Raw genomic sequence first — 13706 nt, 5'->3', positions numbered from 1 at the left:
TATCATTGACAGTACCTTTAGTGCCAATTTGTGGTTTGTGGCTGATTTAATCAGTGCTTTGCCCTATCCTCCATCAAATGGCAATTTTTCCTTGTTGAATACCAATACTATTAGAAGAAAAGTTAAAAATATGACACACGATTTTTGGTATAAACTAATATTTGGTTAATTTTTCTCATATTTTATGATTCCTTTTCAAATGTTGTATTTTACGTTTACACTTTAAATTTTACTTACTATGTATGGTAGACAAGTTGATGAAAGCTTCTTCCGTGGACATGGTGTTTGGTTCAAACAGCTCTGCTTCAGACGAACTCGTTGTAAAACGTGATACCACTACAACCAGCGTCATCCCAAGGACTGCAATACATCTATTTTATAATGAACAACTTTCGTAAATACGGACATTATCAGAATTAAAAAATCCAGTTTTACACAGGTAACTTTTATACTATTTGATAAAGCAATCAGATTTATCACGGATTGATAAATTTTTACTGTAAAATACTCCCCGGACGTCTTTGGGTGTCCTCACTGTAAATCCTTAACTTTATTTATTCTACAATGTAATACAGCGAGGTGTTACAAAGATTCCTCTTAGATTAAAATAATTCACCTTAGATCTTTTGCGACTTTTAGCGGCCACTACTTACCGAATTTCAATTGTCACTGACAATTGACTTCGCTGGTTTGACAACACGCAAATCTGACCTGGTCCAATTTCTTCAGAAATGCAACAATATGCTTAAGCTATCATGTCTTCTAATATAATGATTATAGTGTTCTTAAGACTGTTAATTGATTGAAGCTTACTACTTAACCAAAAAGCAATTTTTTTCGGATGAGACTATACTTCGGCCTTTTGACTGTTGATTGACTTTAATTCTGTAGACATAAAAAGCTTAAAGTAGTTATTTTTTGTCTCAGCCAAAGATCTTGACATGATAGCGCCCATTTGATTACAATTCGCCTTCTACCCTAATCATTATCTCCACACACGCTTATCACTTTACCAGTGTAGTGACTGCTTAATTTTAAACTGCTTTTTTAAAAAAACAACACACACACACAGTTTATTATTTTTTATTATTCAACACATTTCTAAATGGCACTCGAAGTGGATAAGAAAAAGTATCCTAAAGAAATTGCTTTTGTATTTGAATACGACAATGCACGTGTGGCAGCTAGGGATTTTGCTGTAGGCAAAGCATGCTCCTTTCGTTCCAACATTACTAGAGCGTGTAATGATACTTATAACGGCGAGCGCAGCATTGCAGGATTTGTAAAGTTTGTCACAGCCTTGGTCAAGGATGAAGAAGAGCACTTCCTCCTTCCTTCCTTGGACGTTCAAACCTTGTTTCTCAACTCACTCAAGTCTGAGGATATCGACCTGGAAGTCGTGCGTGAACTCAAGGATAAAAATGCTGATCTATTGGCAGAGTACCTTCGTAAAAAGGAAAACTTGATCAAGATGGTTAATGGTCTTGTGGTATGTATATTTCTGCCTCCTTCTCAGAATGCACAGTACATGCTAAACAACGAACTCTTTCTTTGTTGCCATGTAGGAATCTGGAGCAATTAGCACTGGACTTTGTAAAATGCATTTTTCCAGTCAGTTATTGGCCGATGCCAACATTATTCCTAACAAGGCCTTGTTTGACCGACGTCTTGTCCGTTTGAATACATCCATGTTGTAAGTTTACCTTGAAAGAGACAGACATGCAACGCAGACACACTAACACGCACTCGCTCACATACACATACACAAAGATACAAGCAAAATAAGTTCAACTTGTTTCGAGAAAATATTGAAGGATATGCGGGCTTGGTGAATGATTTGACACGACTGAGTATTGATAATCAAATCAATGTGCAAGGCAAATTAGAACCTACCCCTATGGAACATATCCCTGAATTCCTGGAGATTATTTCCTCGCGTATTGGTGTCTTTTATCTTGACCCGAACCGTGTGTTGGACATCATCTTGGATTTCTTTATCAAGCAATTGACCATCAATTATAAATTTTGGGTGGAATTGATCAAACAATCAGGCTGGATTCAAAAATCAACGGTTGAAGGAGACCAGAAGACGCCTACCAACCCCAGTGCCATCATGGCTCAATTGTTTGGTTTCCGATTCTATAATTATCATGAAGAATCTATTCCAGCTCCTCGAGAATTGTTCTTGGCCATTGCTATCTTGTTGAAGAACAACCTTATACTGTTGGGTGATCTATTGACTCATGTAGGTTAACCTCTTATATATATATATGATTAAGAACCCCTTTAATTGATTCTTTTCATACCATTATAGTTATCGCCTTACCCTGAAGAGATGGCCGCTAAAAAGACTGAATATCTTGCAAAAATGAATAAAGAAATCAAATCCAACTCGGGTGGTAAATTAGCTGTAAGTGGAGTACACGTTAATATATATCTTTATTGTGTCTCATAACTTTATTCTTAGATGTATGGTGCATTAGGTGAAGAGGGCGCTACTGAAAAAGTCAAACGATCTCTCGCCCCCGCCACACCGATTACAACGACCAGCAGTAGTAGTCAAGAAGTGGCAGAAGAAAAGAAGAAACCATATAATTGTATCGATGTAGTGCAACTGGTAAAAGCGTTGCTTTCTGTGGGCGATATGAATAATTTTAAAATTCTGTCAGCCCAATATGAAAAGTTAATTGAGATGTATCCTCAATTAGAGTATGATGTGTATCGATTATGTGATGTGGTACTTCAGCCAGCCTATGAAAACTTCGTACCCGAAAAGACAAAGCAATTATACCATCATTTCAGTGAGAGATCATATCAATCGAAATTGAAAACAGCCTTATCTACACCCGATGATTTGAACCCCAAGATACCCACGGATCATATGGTGCCATTAAAACGTGTGTTGGTGACAGATGCACTTTTAAACGATACACAAGATTTACACAAAATGGAACGTTATGTGTTTTTCTTCAAGGAATGGAAAGATCAATTGGAATATTGTGAAAAACCTGAAGATCTGACCACCAAATTCATGTTGTTGATGCGATTAGCTGGGTACAAGACTTATTTAGCTACCGAGTTGGTACAAAAGTTGGTATTGATTGTCAGCGGTTTGATTGAACGTGAAAGTGAATTTCCCGGGTGTCGTATACATTGCCTCAACATGTTGAGAGAATTTCTATTACCTGCCATATCCTTCAGTGAAGGAAACCCGGGTACAATGGCTAGTATCTGGGAAATCCTCTGTCGATTTAGCTTCCAAGAAAGATACTGTCTCTATGGTGAATGGGGAACTGAATTTTACAAGAAGAATATCGAGACGAAATTACTAAAGGCGCGTGTGGAACGATCTGTCAAGTATGTGATGCGCCGTGTAGAAAAAAATAATATTCGCCGCTGTGGACGAGACCTTGGAAAATTAGCGCATTCAAATCCCATGATTGTGTTTAACGTGGTGTTGGATCAAGTGCAAAACTTTGATAATATGGCACCCTTAATGGCAGATGCCTGTCGTTATTTAGGTGATTTCTCCTATGATGTACTAGGTTATGTCCTGACCGAGAAATGGACCGGTTCCCAAGGTCCTGGTCGAGAGAAAAAGAAAAAGCAGAACGATGATGGTATGCCAGCTACTTGGCTTCGTGCTTTGGCTGTATTCACGGGCATGTTATTCAAGAAGCAAGATATTGATTCTACTCCCCTTTTACGCTACTTGGCTTATCGATTACGTGAAGATGATTCTATTGCTGATTTGGTGTTATTGAATGAATTCGTAACAAAAATGGGTGGTATTGAAATCTTGGCGAGTGCATGTACAGATGATCAAATCACAGCGGCCGGATGTTCTGATTTCCTCAAGAATGAAGCCTTCTTACCTATTGCGGTGGATAACCGTCGTGCTTCACGTCGTGTCTTGAATAGACTCAAGGAATCTTTACGTCGAAACAATGTAGGGTTTGAAATCTTGGTTTTATTATACCGACTGGAAGAAGCATGTACAGCTGAATTAGGTGTACCTGCCAGTGATCGATGTTTCAAGTTGGATCGAGTACATCAAACACAATTACAATACTTTGAACTATTGACGTCTCTTTTCGAGGGAGAGGAGTACAATGATTTAATCCCTAATGTCGATGTACTTGTCAATGCATATGGTTTACCTTTGGATGTAGCTATGAACTTTAATCGACCAAAGACACGATACAGAATTGCCAGTGGTATTGATACACCTGTAGTGGATGGTCAAATTTGGCCTGTTTTCCAACCTTTAGTAGAAACAGTGTCTGCCATCTTAAATGATCCACCCGTGCCCAGCATGTTTACATCTGAATTCTATGTGATTTTCTGGTCTTTAAGCCTGTACGATATTTATTGCCCTGTTGCGCATTATGAAGCTGCGATGAAGCGTCATACAGAAACGATCCGACAATGCCAAGACACACGATCAGCATTTTATGTGAATGGGCGTCCTATCGCGGATGCACGCAAGACGGAACGACAAGCTCAAGCAAGCTTGGAAGCACTTCGAGAAGATTTACCACGCCATAAGGCACATGTAGAAAAAGTGATGGCTGTGATTGGATCTTCTGAACAACGCTGGTTCCCCAGTTCGATGCATCGTATTGATTTGATTAATAACATCTTGCAATACTGCTTATTACCGCGTAGTACACAATCTGAATTGGATGCAACTTTCTGCTATGAATTCTCCATGTTGATGCATCGCATTAATACCAAGAACTTCTCGAGTTTGACATTGATTGATAAATTATTATCAGAACATTTGCCGGTGAATTTCATTGCGTTTAGTGAATATGAAACCACGATTCATTCCAGATTCATGTTCAAGATAGTTAGTAAGATGGCTTCGTGGCATACCGATGAGAAGCATTATTTGAAGCAAGCACAGGGTGATAAATTGATTGGGTTCCAAAAGAATTGGAGTTCGAATCCATCCGAACATGGTGTGGCTAAAGAAGATTTATTAAACTTTAATGAATTCCAACGTGTGTTGGCTAAATGGCATTTACGATTGTATACAGCAATTGAACAAGCACTTCAATCGGATGAATCTCACTTGATCAAGAACGCCTTTTTAGTATTGCGACAATTTATCCCTCATTTCCCCGCCATTACTGAAAACGGTGAAGGTATTGCAGCCATTGTCAAGAAGTTATCCGAGGAAGAATCAAGAGCAAACATCAAGGTGCTGGCTAGAAGTTATATTGGTTTAATTGCAAAGTACAAGACAAAATGGGTCTCCAAGAATCACTTCATGGGATTGAAAGAACCAGCACCTCCTGCCCCACCTGTCGAGATCAAGATCACACCCGGGAATAAGGAAAGTTCGGCTCTCAAATCCAGTGATCGTGAAGAATCTTCCAGAAGGCGTGACGAAACAAGCAGTCGACGTGAAGAGACAAGCAGTCGGCGTGAAGAGACCAGCAGTCGACGTGATACTGAGACAAGTAGTCGACGTGATACTGAAAATAGTAGTCGACGTGATGCCGATATAAGACGCGATACTGATACAAGACGCGATACTGATACCAGACGCGATACTGATACCAGACGTGATACAGATACCAGAAGAGAGACAGAGACCAGACGAGAACCTGAGACCAGAAGAGGAGAAACGGATACTCGACGTGAACCTGAAACAAGAAGAGAAACCGAATCTCGACGTGATGAAATCAAGCATGTGTCATCCTCATCTTCCTCCTCTGCCTCCAAGCCAACTAGTCCATCTCGACGTAACGGCAATAGTGACACTGTGAATGGTAACGGTAGTAATAGCAGTAGTCGAAGTCAAGCGGATTTATCTCCACCTTCCGAAAGAAAACGTACGCGTGATGTAGATACGACTATCAGTAGTAGTAGTCGCGGATCCGAGAAATCGCCTCGTATCGATGAAAGTGATCGCCGTCGTACACCTGCTAGTACATCTTCAAGAAGAAGTTCACCTAAGGAAGCCCCTAGTCGAACCGATACACCTTTCCGAGAGCCTGCACGTACACGAGATCCTGCACGAGATGCCATTCGAGAAGCAGCCAGAGATACAGCTCGTGATTCTGCTTCTCCTCGAAAAGAAGTGACTTCACGTATTGGGCCTAGTAATCCACCTACAAACAATGGTTCAAGCAGTAGTAGTAGTAACATGCGTGTAGATGATCGATCTTCAATCAGATCTTCTCGTGTAGGCACATCCTCCTCCTCATCTGCTACCGCAGCATCAACAGTACCACCACCACCAGCATCCTCGTCTTCGTCTGCAGTTGAAACGAGTAGTTCCAGTCGTCATGATGATAGACGTGCAGGATCAAGTATGTCACGCTCTGTATCTGCCTCAGGAAGTAGCACGAAGCGAAATGCAGAATCGGATAGAGATCGATCAGACCGACCGGATAAGAGAAGAGATATTCGTCCTGAACGACCTAGGGAAGATAGACGTTTGGATGATCGAATGCGAGATTCAAGACGTTCAGATGACAGAAGACCCGTTGACAGAAGAATGGATGATCGACGTGGTAGAGACCACCGCAGCCGTAGACATTAAGTCTTTAGTACCCGTTAGTGATAACAATAAATCAAAACAAAAAAGTCTGCTTTTTTATAAATGTGTGTGCTTGTGTGACGGTTTTTTTAGTGCGGAGGGGGTGAAAGGGAGAAAAAGGGTTTGGCCCAGTTTTTTCTAGTGTTTTTCTTTTTTTCTTTTTATTGTTTATTTTAATTTTTTTAGTGTACGTAAAAAAAAAGAAATAATGAGTAGCGAGTTAGAGACCAAAGTAAACACAACGCGAGCGGGAGGAGCGTACATTCCACCTCATCGTTTGCGTCAAATGCAACAAAATGTCAAAGATACCACCACTGAAGAATATCAACGGATTACTTGGGAAGCACTCAAGAAAAGCATCAATGGTCTCATCAATAAAGTAAACACGTCCAATGTGAAAATGATTATACCTGAATTGTTTGGAGAAAACCTGGTGAGAGGAAGAGGACTTTATTGTCGTAGTATGATGAAGGCACAGACTGCAAGTTTGCCTTTTACGCCTGTGTACGCGGCTGTGACGGCGGTGGTCAATACCAAGCTACCTGCCGTCGGTGCTCTTCTCTTGACACGTCTTGTGCTCCAATTTAGAAGAGCCTTTCGACGTAATGATAAGGTAGGAAATATTTGCGCTGCCCAAGAAAAGAAAAAACTAAACATACATATATTACCAATGTGTAGACATCGTGTTTGGCGACTACCATGTTTATTGCACATTTAACAAACCAGCTTATTGCTGACAAGGTATTGGCGCTTCAGATTTTAGCACTATTATTGGAACGACCTACGGATGATTCTGTGGAAATTGCAGTTGGTTTTATGCGAGAAGTGGGAGCGCTTTTAGCTAATGTGTGTCCTAAGGCGAACAATGCGATTTACGAACGATTCCGGGCTGTTTTACATGAAGGAGAGATTGATAAACGTATTCAATACATGATTGAAGTGCTTTTCCAGGTTCGAAAAGATAAATACAAGGATAATCAACCTGTGATGGAAGAACTTGATTTGGTGGAAGAAGATGATCAGATTACGCATAACATTAGTTTGGATGATGACGATCTTGATGCGGAAGAGATGCTGAATATCTTCAAGTATGATCCTAATTATGACGAGAATGAAGCAAAATACAGCGCCATCAAGGCAGAGATTTTAGGTGAAGATGGGTCGGATGAGAGTGGGTCCTCGGGCGACGATGAGAGTGGCAGTGCCAGTGAAGATGATGAAGAGGATGATGAAGAAGAAAACAAGATGGAGATTATGGATCAGACAAATAACGATATTATTGAACTGCGTCGAAAGATTTATTTAACTGTCATGTCGAGTGTCAACTTTGAAGAAGCTTGTCATAAATTGATGAAATTACATATTCCTGAAGGACATGAGGTAATTAGGAAAGGATTTTATATTTAACTAGGAAAAAGAAAAACTGATTTGTGGCATACATGTAGGTCGAACTTTGCAACATGATTATTGAATGTGCCTCGCAAGAACGTACGTATTTGAAATACTATGGGTTAATGGCCGAACGTTTCTGTAAGATGAACCGTACATGGGTGGAAAACTTTACGAACGCATTCAACGAGATTTACGACACGATTCATCGATATGAAACGAACCGACTTCGTAATATTGGTAAATTATTTGCGCATCTTTTTAATACGGATTCTCTTCCTTGGACAGCATTCCAAATTATTCGATTGACGGAAGAAGATACAACATCTGCTTCTCGTATTTTTGTCAAAATTTTGTTCCAAGAGATCAGTGAGTTCTTGGGTCTTAAGACATTAAAGGAACGTCTATTGGATCCTTACATGTTGGAAAGTTTGTCAGGTATGTTTCCCAAGGACAACCCAAAGAATACGCGTTTTGCCATCAATTACTGGACAAGTATTGGATTGGGTGCATTGACGGAGGAATTGCGTGATTGGTTAAGAACAGCCCCACAACAAATGATGAAACGTGAAGTCAGCTCCTCTTCAGGCAGCTCATCTTCCGGAAGTGATAGCGATAGTTCTTCTGGCAGCAGCAGTAGTGGAAGTGACAGTGACAGTGGCAGTAGTAGTAGTGGAAGTGATTCTGATTCTCGCTCTCGTCGTCGTCGTCCTAGTCGTCGTAGTAGCCGTCGTGGCCGTAGTTCTAGCAGCAGTGGAAGCAGTCGCAGTCGTAGTCCGTCCACTCGTCGTCATCGCAACGAAGGTCATAGTCGTCGTCGTCGTAGCTCCACTCCTCCTCGCCGCCGTTAAATATACATGTATACAAAAAAAAATATGCAATAATAATAAAAAAAAAAAAAAAAATTTAAAGTATTAGAAACTTTTTTATTTTAACTTAAATTAGGAGACGATGTAAATCTCGAAATAGAAAAAAGTTTAATTCTTTACAAGAGAGTCTCGTAAGCAATAGGAGCAATGGTTTGAGGAACATTGAACTTGGTAGAGATGTGACGAGCTTCACGAGGTTGAGCAGGGAGTCTCTTGAGGTTGAAAGAGACTTTAATGAAGATAAAATCAGTACCATTGAATCATAGACGAGAAGATTATATTTAATAACAACTTACCACCAGCTTCCTTGGCTTCCTTCTTCTTTTGAGCGTTAGTAACAACACGATCCAAGAACTCTTGACGACACTTGGAGTGCTTAATGTGTTCAACACGGACGTTGACACGCTTCTCCAAATAACGGTTACCAACGTTCTTGTGAACGAGGACACCGACGGCAGACTTGGTGACGTTGTAGATGACACCGGTACGACTAAAATTTGTATTATTAGCCTTTTAACTCTCTCGTAACTATCTGAACTCTATATTTACCCGTGGTAGAACTTGTGAGGCATACCCTTTTGGACGGCAGCGTTAGCCTTAATATCAACGATATCTCCAACCTTGTAGGTCTTCAAGTAAGTGGTGAGAGGGATGGAACCATGCTCTCTGAACTTACGAGAGAACATGTGGCGGGTACGAGCGCGAACTGTTCATTATAAATATAAAAAAAAAGAAACGCATCAACAAAAACTGTAATTGTCTATTTTTTTATTTTTTTCTTTTTTGTGTGTCGTCTATTTTGTCTCCCTAATAAAACTCGTCTATTGTAATGCATAATACTTACGACCGAACGAGTGAGGCATCTTGTACGAAGTGGTATGGAAAGAGACCGAAAAAAATGTTGGAGAGGAAAAAAATTATTATTAAAGGCTCAGAAAAGAAAAAAAAAATTGATGTGGCTTAGCCTCCCTTCCCGCGTGCGCGCGCACTCCAAAAATAAGAAGGCAAATGGTTATTTTTTTTTGTTTTTAGAATTGGGAACAATAGGATATCCAAACAGGTTAGAAAATTAGAAATTCCTAATTTTGCAAGAGTTAAATTTTGATGATCTTAATTTCTACGAGCTAAAAATTTGGCTTGGAGGAAGTAATGAAAGTGGATGGGACATATGTGTACAATAGAAGAGTTGTGGCTTGTAATGGATGAGCCAATCAAAAAGGGATGACTTTGAAAGCGAAAATTTTTTTAAATTGGTACTGGCAATTTTTTTTGTTTTGAATAAGACAAGAAAAAAAGTTTGCGAAAAGACTTTTTGCTCCTTCTCTTTAAACTCTACTTTCTAGTATGACCGGTACTACCAGAACTTATAGCAAGACCTCTAACGTCCCCAAGCGTCCTTTCGAGGCTGCCCGTCTTGATCAAGAACTCAAGTTGATTGGTGAGTTCGGTCTCAAGAACAAGAAGGAAATCTGGAGAGTCGGACTTACTCTCTCCAAGATTCGTCGTGCTGCTCGTGAACTTTTAAAGTTGGATGAGAAGGATCCTCGTCGTCTCTTCGAAGGTAACGCCCTTATCCGTCGTCTTGTGCGTATTGGTGTCCTTGATGAATCTCGTATGAAGCTCGATTACGTTCTTGCTTTGAAGATTGAAGATTTCTTGGAACGTCGTCTCCAAACCCAAGTCTTCAAGTTGGGACTTGCCAAGTCTATCCATCATGCTCGTGTCCTCATCCGTCAACGTCACATCCGTGTCGGTAAGCAAATCGTCAACGTTCCCTCTTTCATCGTTCGTTTGGACTCTCAAAAGCACATTGATTTCGCTTTAACCTCTCCCCTTGGTGGTGGCCGTGCCGGTCGTGTCAAGAGAAAGAGAGCTGCTGCTGCCGGTGGTGCTGCTGAAGATGATGAAGAGTAAATCTTTATCTTCTTTTCTTTACATATGAACCTTTGCAAATAAATCAAATTGATGTTTTTTCCGTAACTTCAAAGAATTATCTTTGTCTTTATATCGATTCATCTCAATTGCAAAGCACCTGTCGTTATTTAAACTTTGTTTAAATATCACAGTATCATATTCCGATTACACACTCGTGTTTTGGAGGCAAATTTATAGTTGGTAAGAGAGGGAATCCCTGCTCGTTTATTTTTTCTTCTTATATCTTTGTTTGTCCAAAATGTGTGTATAGGTTTATGAGTATTAGCAATTGAGATGTCGTCTTCCCACTGTTTATTTTTTATTATTTATTATATATTTAATTTATTAAGCCTGAATTTAAAGCGCAAAGAATTGCTCTCCATTCTTTTCCTTTCTTCTTGAACCAAACGAAATTCGTAAATCGTAAATTAAATCGTTCCATTCTCTCCAGAGTGATCTCTTTCCGAAAATAACAAATAACCAGATACCTTGTGTACTGACCAATGTTTCTGCTGCCATCATCAGTCCATACGGAGGCAAATGATCTCTAATAATCGTAACACAACTATCTTGATGTCCACCCGGTGAAAGCATACATTCTAGCCAGTGATTCGTAATCGTACGATCCTGTTCGAGGTCCACGACACGATGAATTTGCGTGAAGTAAAAGATCCAATAAAACACTACAGTACCACACGCCAACATCGCAAGTAACAACGCACGCCACTGAATTTGTACAGCCGTAATGACATGTTTATGACGACGTGCCGGTGTAGGATTGGTCATGGAGGTGCGCGACATCGACTGTGACATATCTGATTGAACACCTTCTTGGATAGCAATCTTAGCAATATAGAAAAACGTGGCGATATGGATCAAGAAAGCAGGACAGACGACGGCTGCCATGGGATAGAAGAATATCTCAAAGATACGGTCTACAGAGACAAGACAAAGATTGGCAAATTCAAACTTGATTTGATGCATGGCAATTGAAACGATCATAATCACGGTGGGATATCCCCAACATAAAATGTTTAGAATACCATAACGATTCGTGAAGAAATTCAGGTTCCATACAGTATGTAAATGAAGATTTACAATAAGAGCAGCACTCCAACAGCATGTAGACAGGGATGAGAAAATTAGAATAGCACCTATGTACATATACAATGTGTGTGAGTATATATATATATATATATATATTTATAAGGAGAAAAAAAAACCGACCTTGTGTTGCGCACAAAATGTTATTATCCTGTGTGCTTACAGAAACAAGATTGGCGCATTGAAGTTTTTGTGGGTTACCAATTGAAAAATACACTACCATACTGAATAAAAAGATACTTGCTGACACGTTTAAAATGAGTAGAGAAGGGTGTCTTCGCTTATCCGGTAATACCAGATAACTGACCAGCATAAAGAAGGATACAATCGAAGATATAAAACGAAGAATATCAGTGGCTAAAAATCCGTGCACGGCCCATCCTTCAGGATAAAACTAAATAAATAAAGAATTGTACTTGTTTTTTAGTAAATGTATCCAGGGGGGGGGGGGGGAGTTGTGGAAGGGAGATAGAATCAGTACATACATAATTTTGAGCTGGACAAGGGATACAGCAACCAGCGCGACAATAAATAGTACTGGTGGTATCGGTGGTTCCTGCTTTTGCAAGTGGGTCTTTAAGAAATGGTGCAGGGCACTCGGCCATCACAACACCGGGCGTTATGGCAGATAAGTTGTAAAAAGCATGAGGATCAGCAATTTGAGGTGCAATCGCATTACAACTGCTATCAGATGATAGGGGTTGACCAGTAAGAGGTGATTTTTTATTACAATCTGGTAAAACACCCTTGCCAGTCAACATGAAGATATTTGTGCATTCATGTTGCACATCCTGACAAGCTGACTGACACCCCATCTTTGGACCTGTTAAAATATTTTTGCATAAATACTCATTTTATGGGGTAAAATACTTTCGAAATAATAATACTTTACCAGCTCCGTTTTCACCACATTTGGGATACGCAAGAGAGCAAGAGTATCGATAGTATGCATCAACACAACTGGGCGCAACTTTACCTAGTAAACGACTCATATTCACGAGTGGTCCAAGTTGCTTTTCAATCATGGCAACAGGGGCTCCCTTTGTAAACACAGAGTAATCGACAAATCCCTTATACGTTCAAATGCAGCTCTGTTTAGTCAATGTGTATGATATTTGACAATGTTTATTTGTATACTCACATGACATATACCATTGTCAGGATAGGCCGTACATAAAGCTGAGTCAATAAAGCATTAGCACAGATCATGATGTACATAATCACAGGTAACTTACTTGGAGGAGCTTTCATCGCGGTGATGTTACTGGGACTAACGCCGCTATTAGGTGCACTAGGTATGTTGGGTGCTCCAGGTACGCTGGGCGCGCTCGATGCGTTGGGTAAGCTGGGCGCTCCAATGTCTGTACTGTTACTTGGTTGTTGAGCACTCGCTAATCCGAGAATTGCGAGTACTGCAATTTGAAGTTTCCTCGTTGTTAGAAACTTCATGGTGTTAATACTTTTTTATGATTACAACAACAACAAAAAAATTAGACGTTTTTTACAAAAGAGAGGGAAGTATAAAAGAAAGACTGTTAAAAAGTTAAAGAGAAAGAATAAGTTTAGGATTTTATAAAAACTAATTCTAAATCTCCCCTTGTTGTTAATGTTAGTAGCATGTATGTTACAAGTAAAACCTTAAATATGTAAAAGAAATAAAATGTACTTTGGCTGTTTCCGTTCTTTTTCTCCTCTTCCTGCTTCTCCTTTGAGTTTTTTTTATTTCTATTTATTTTACTGTGTTCTCATTACCTTTTATTTTTCTCTCCCCCCCCCCCCCCTCTTTGGGTGGTTTTGCAATGGGGCAGTAGTATAGCAATGTAGTCTCTTTTGACAATTGTACGCACTAAAAAGGGGATTGCATTGATTGATTATCG

The 13706-nt window shown here is 39.8% G+C and overlaps 6 protein-coding genes across 6 annotated transcripts; 3 read left to right on the top strand and 3 right to left on the bottom strand.

Moving 5' to 3' along the window:
• Positions 1–1093: 1093 nt before the first annotated feature.
• EV154DRAFT_599336 (transcription factor/nuclear export subunit protein 2-domain-containing protein) lies at positions 1094–6621 on the top strand. Its single transcript, XM_051607108.1, has 5 exons — positions 1094–1489; positions 1566–1693; positions 1771–2245; positions 2315–2410; positions 2468–6621. Exons 1-5 carry the CDS (start codon positions 1106–1108, stop codon positions 6554–6556), a joined length of 5172 nt encoding a protein of 1723 aa, XP_051461528.1. The 5' UTR covers positions 1094–1105; the 3' UTR covers positions 6557–6621.
• Positions 6622–6719: 98 nt separating this feature from the next.
• Positions 6720–8840, top strand: EV154DRAFT_495939 (MIF4G-domain-containing protein). Its single transcript, XM_051600099.1, has 3 exons — positions 6720–7166; positions 7232–7933; positions 7999–8840. The coding sequence occupies exons 1-3, from the start codon at positions 6762–6764 to the stop codon at positions 8791–8793; spliced, it is 1902 nt and encodes a 633-aa protein (XP_051461527.1). The 5' UTR covers positions 6720–6761; the 3' UTR covers positions 8794–8840.
• Positions 8841–8847: 7 nt separating this feature from the next.
• Positions 8848–9891, bottom strand: EV154DRAFT_495938 (60S ribosomal protein L21-A). Its single transcript, XM_051600098.1, has 4 exons — positions 9656–9891; positions 9361–9517; positions 9108–9301; positions 8848–9040 (listed from the first exon to the last, which is right to left on the bottom strand). The coding sequence occupies exons 1-4, from the start codon at positions 9672–9674 to the stop codon at positions 8928–8930; spliced, it is 483 nt and encodes a 160-aa protein (XP_051461526.1). The 5' UTR covers positions 9675–9891; the 3' UTR covers positions 8848–8927.
• Positions 9892–10030: 139 nt separating this feature from the next.
• Positions 10031–10731, top strand: EV154DRAFT_495937 (40S ribosomal protein S9). The gene has a single exon (XM_051600097.1). It carries the CDS (start codon positions 10156–10158, stop codon positions 10723–10725), a length of 570 nt encoding a protein of 189 aa, XP_051461525.1. The 5' UTR covers positions 10031–10155; the 3' UTR covers positions 10726–10731.
• A 351-nt stretch (positions 10732–11082) lies between these two features.
• Positions 11083–12644, bottom strand: EV154DRAFT_536219 (uncharacterized protein; the record flags this gene model as incomplete). Its single annotated transcript, XM_051604119.1, has 3 exons — positions 11083–11879; positions 11953–12223; positions 12315–12644. The coding sequence occupies 3 exons, from the start codon at positions 12642–12644 to the stop codon at positions 11083–11085; spliced, it is 1398 nt and encodes a 465-aa protein (XP_051461524.1).
• Positions 12645–12805: 161 nt separating this feature from the next.
• EV154DRAFT_33737 (uncharacterized protein) lies at positions 12806–13360 on the bottom strand. Its single transcript, XM_051595007.1, has one exon. It carries the CDS (start codon positions 13276–13278, stop codon positions 12967–12969), a length of 312 nt encoding a protein of 103 aa, XP_051461523.1. The 5' UTR covers positions 13279–13360; the 3' UTR covers positions 12806–12966.
• Between the last annotated feature and the right edge of the window lie 346 nt (positions 13361–13706).

The sequence above is a fragment of the Mucor mucedo genome, assembly GCF_025094135.1.
Source record: "Mucor mucedo strain NRRL 3635 chromosome Unknown EV154scaffold_12, whole genome shotgun sequence".
Taxonomy (NCBI): domain Eukaryota; kingdom Fungi; phylum Mucoromycota; class Mucoromycetes; order Mucorales; family Mucoraceae; genus Mucor; species Mucor mucedo.
Note: the sequence above shows the minus strand (reverse complement) of the source record. Positions and strands in the feature narration are given on the sequence as shown.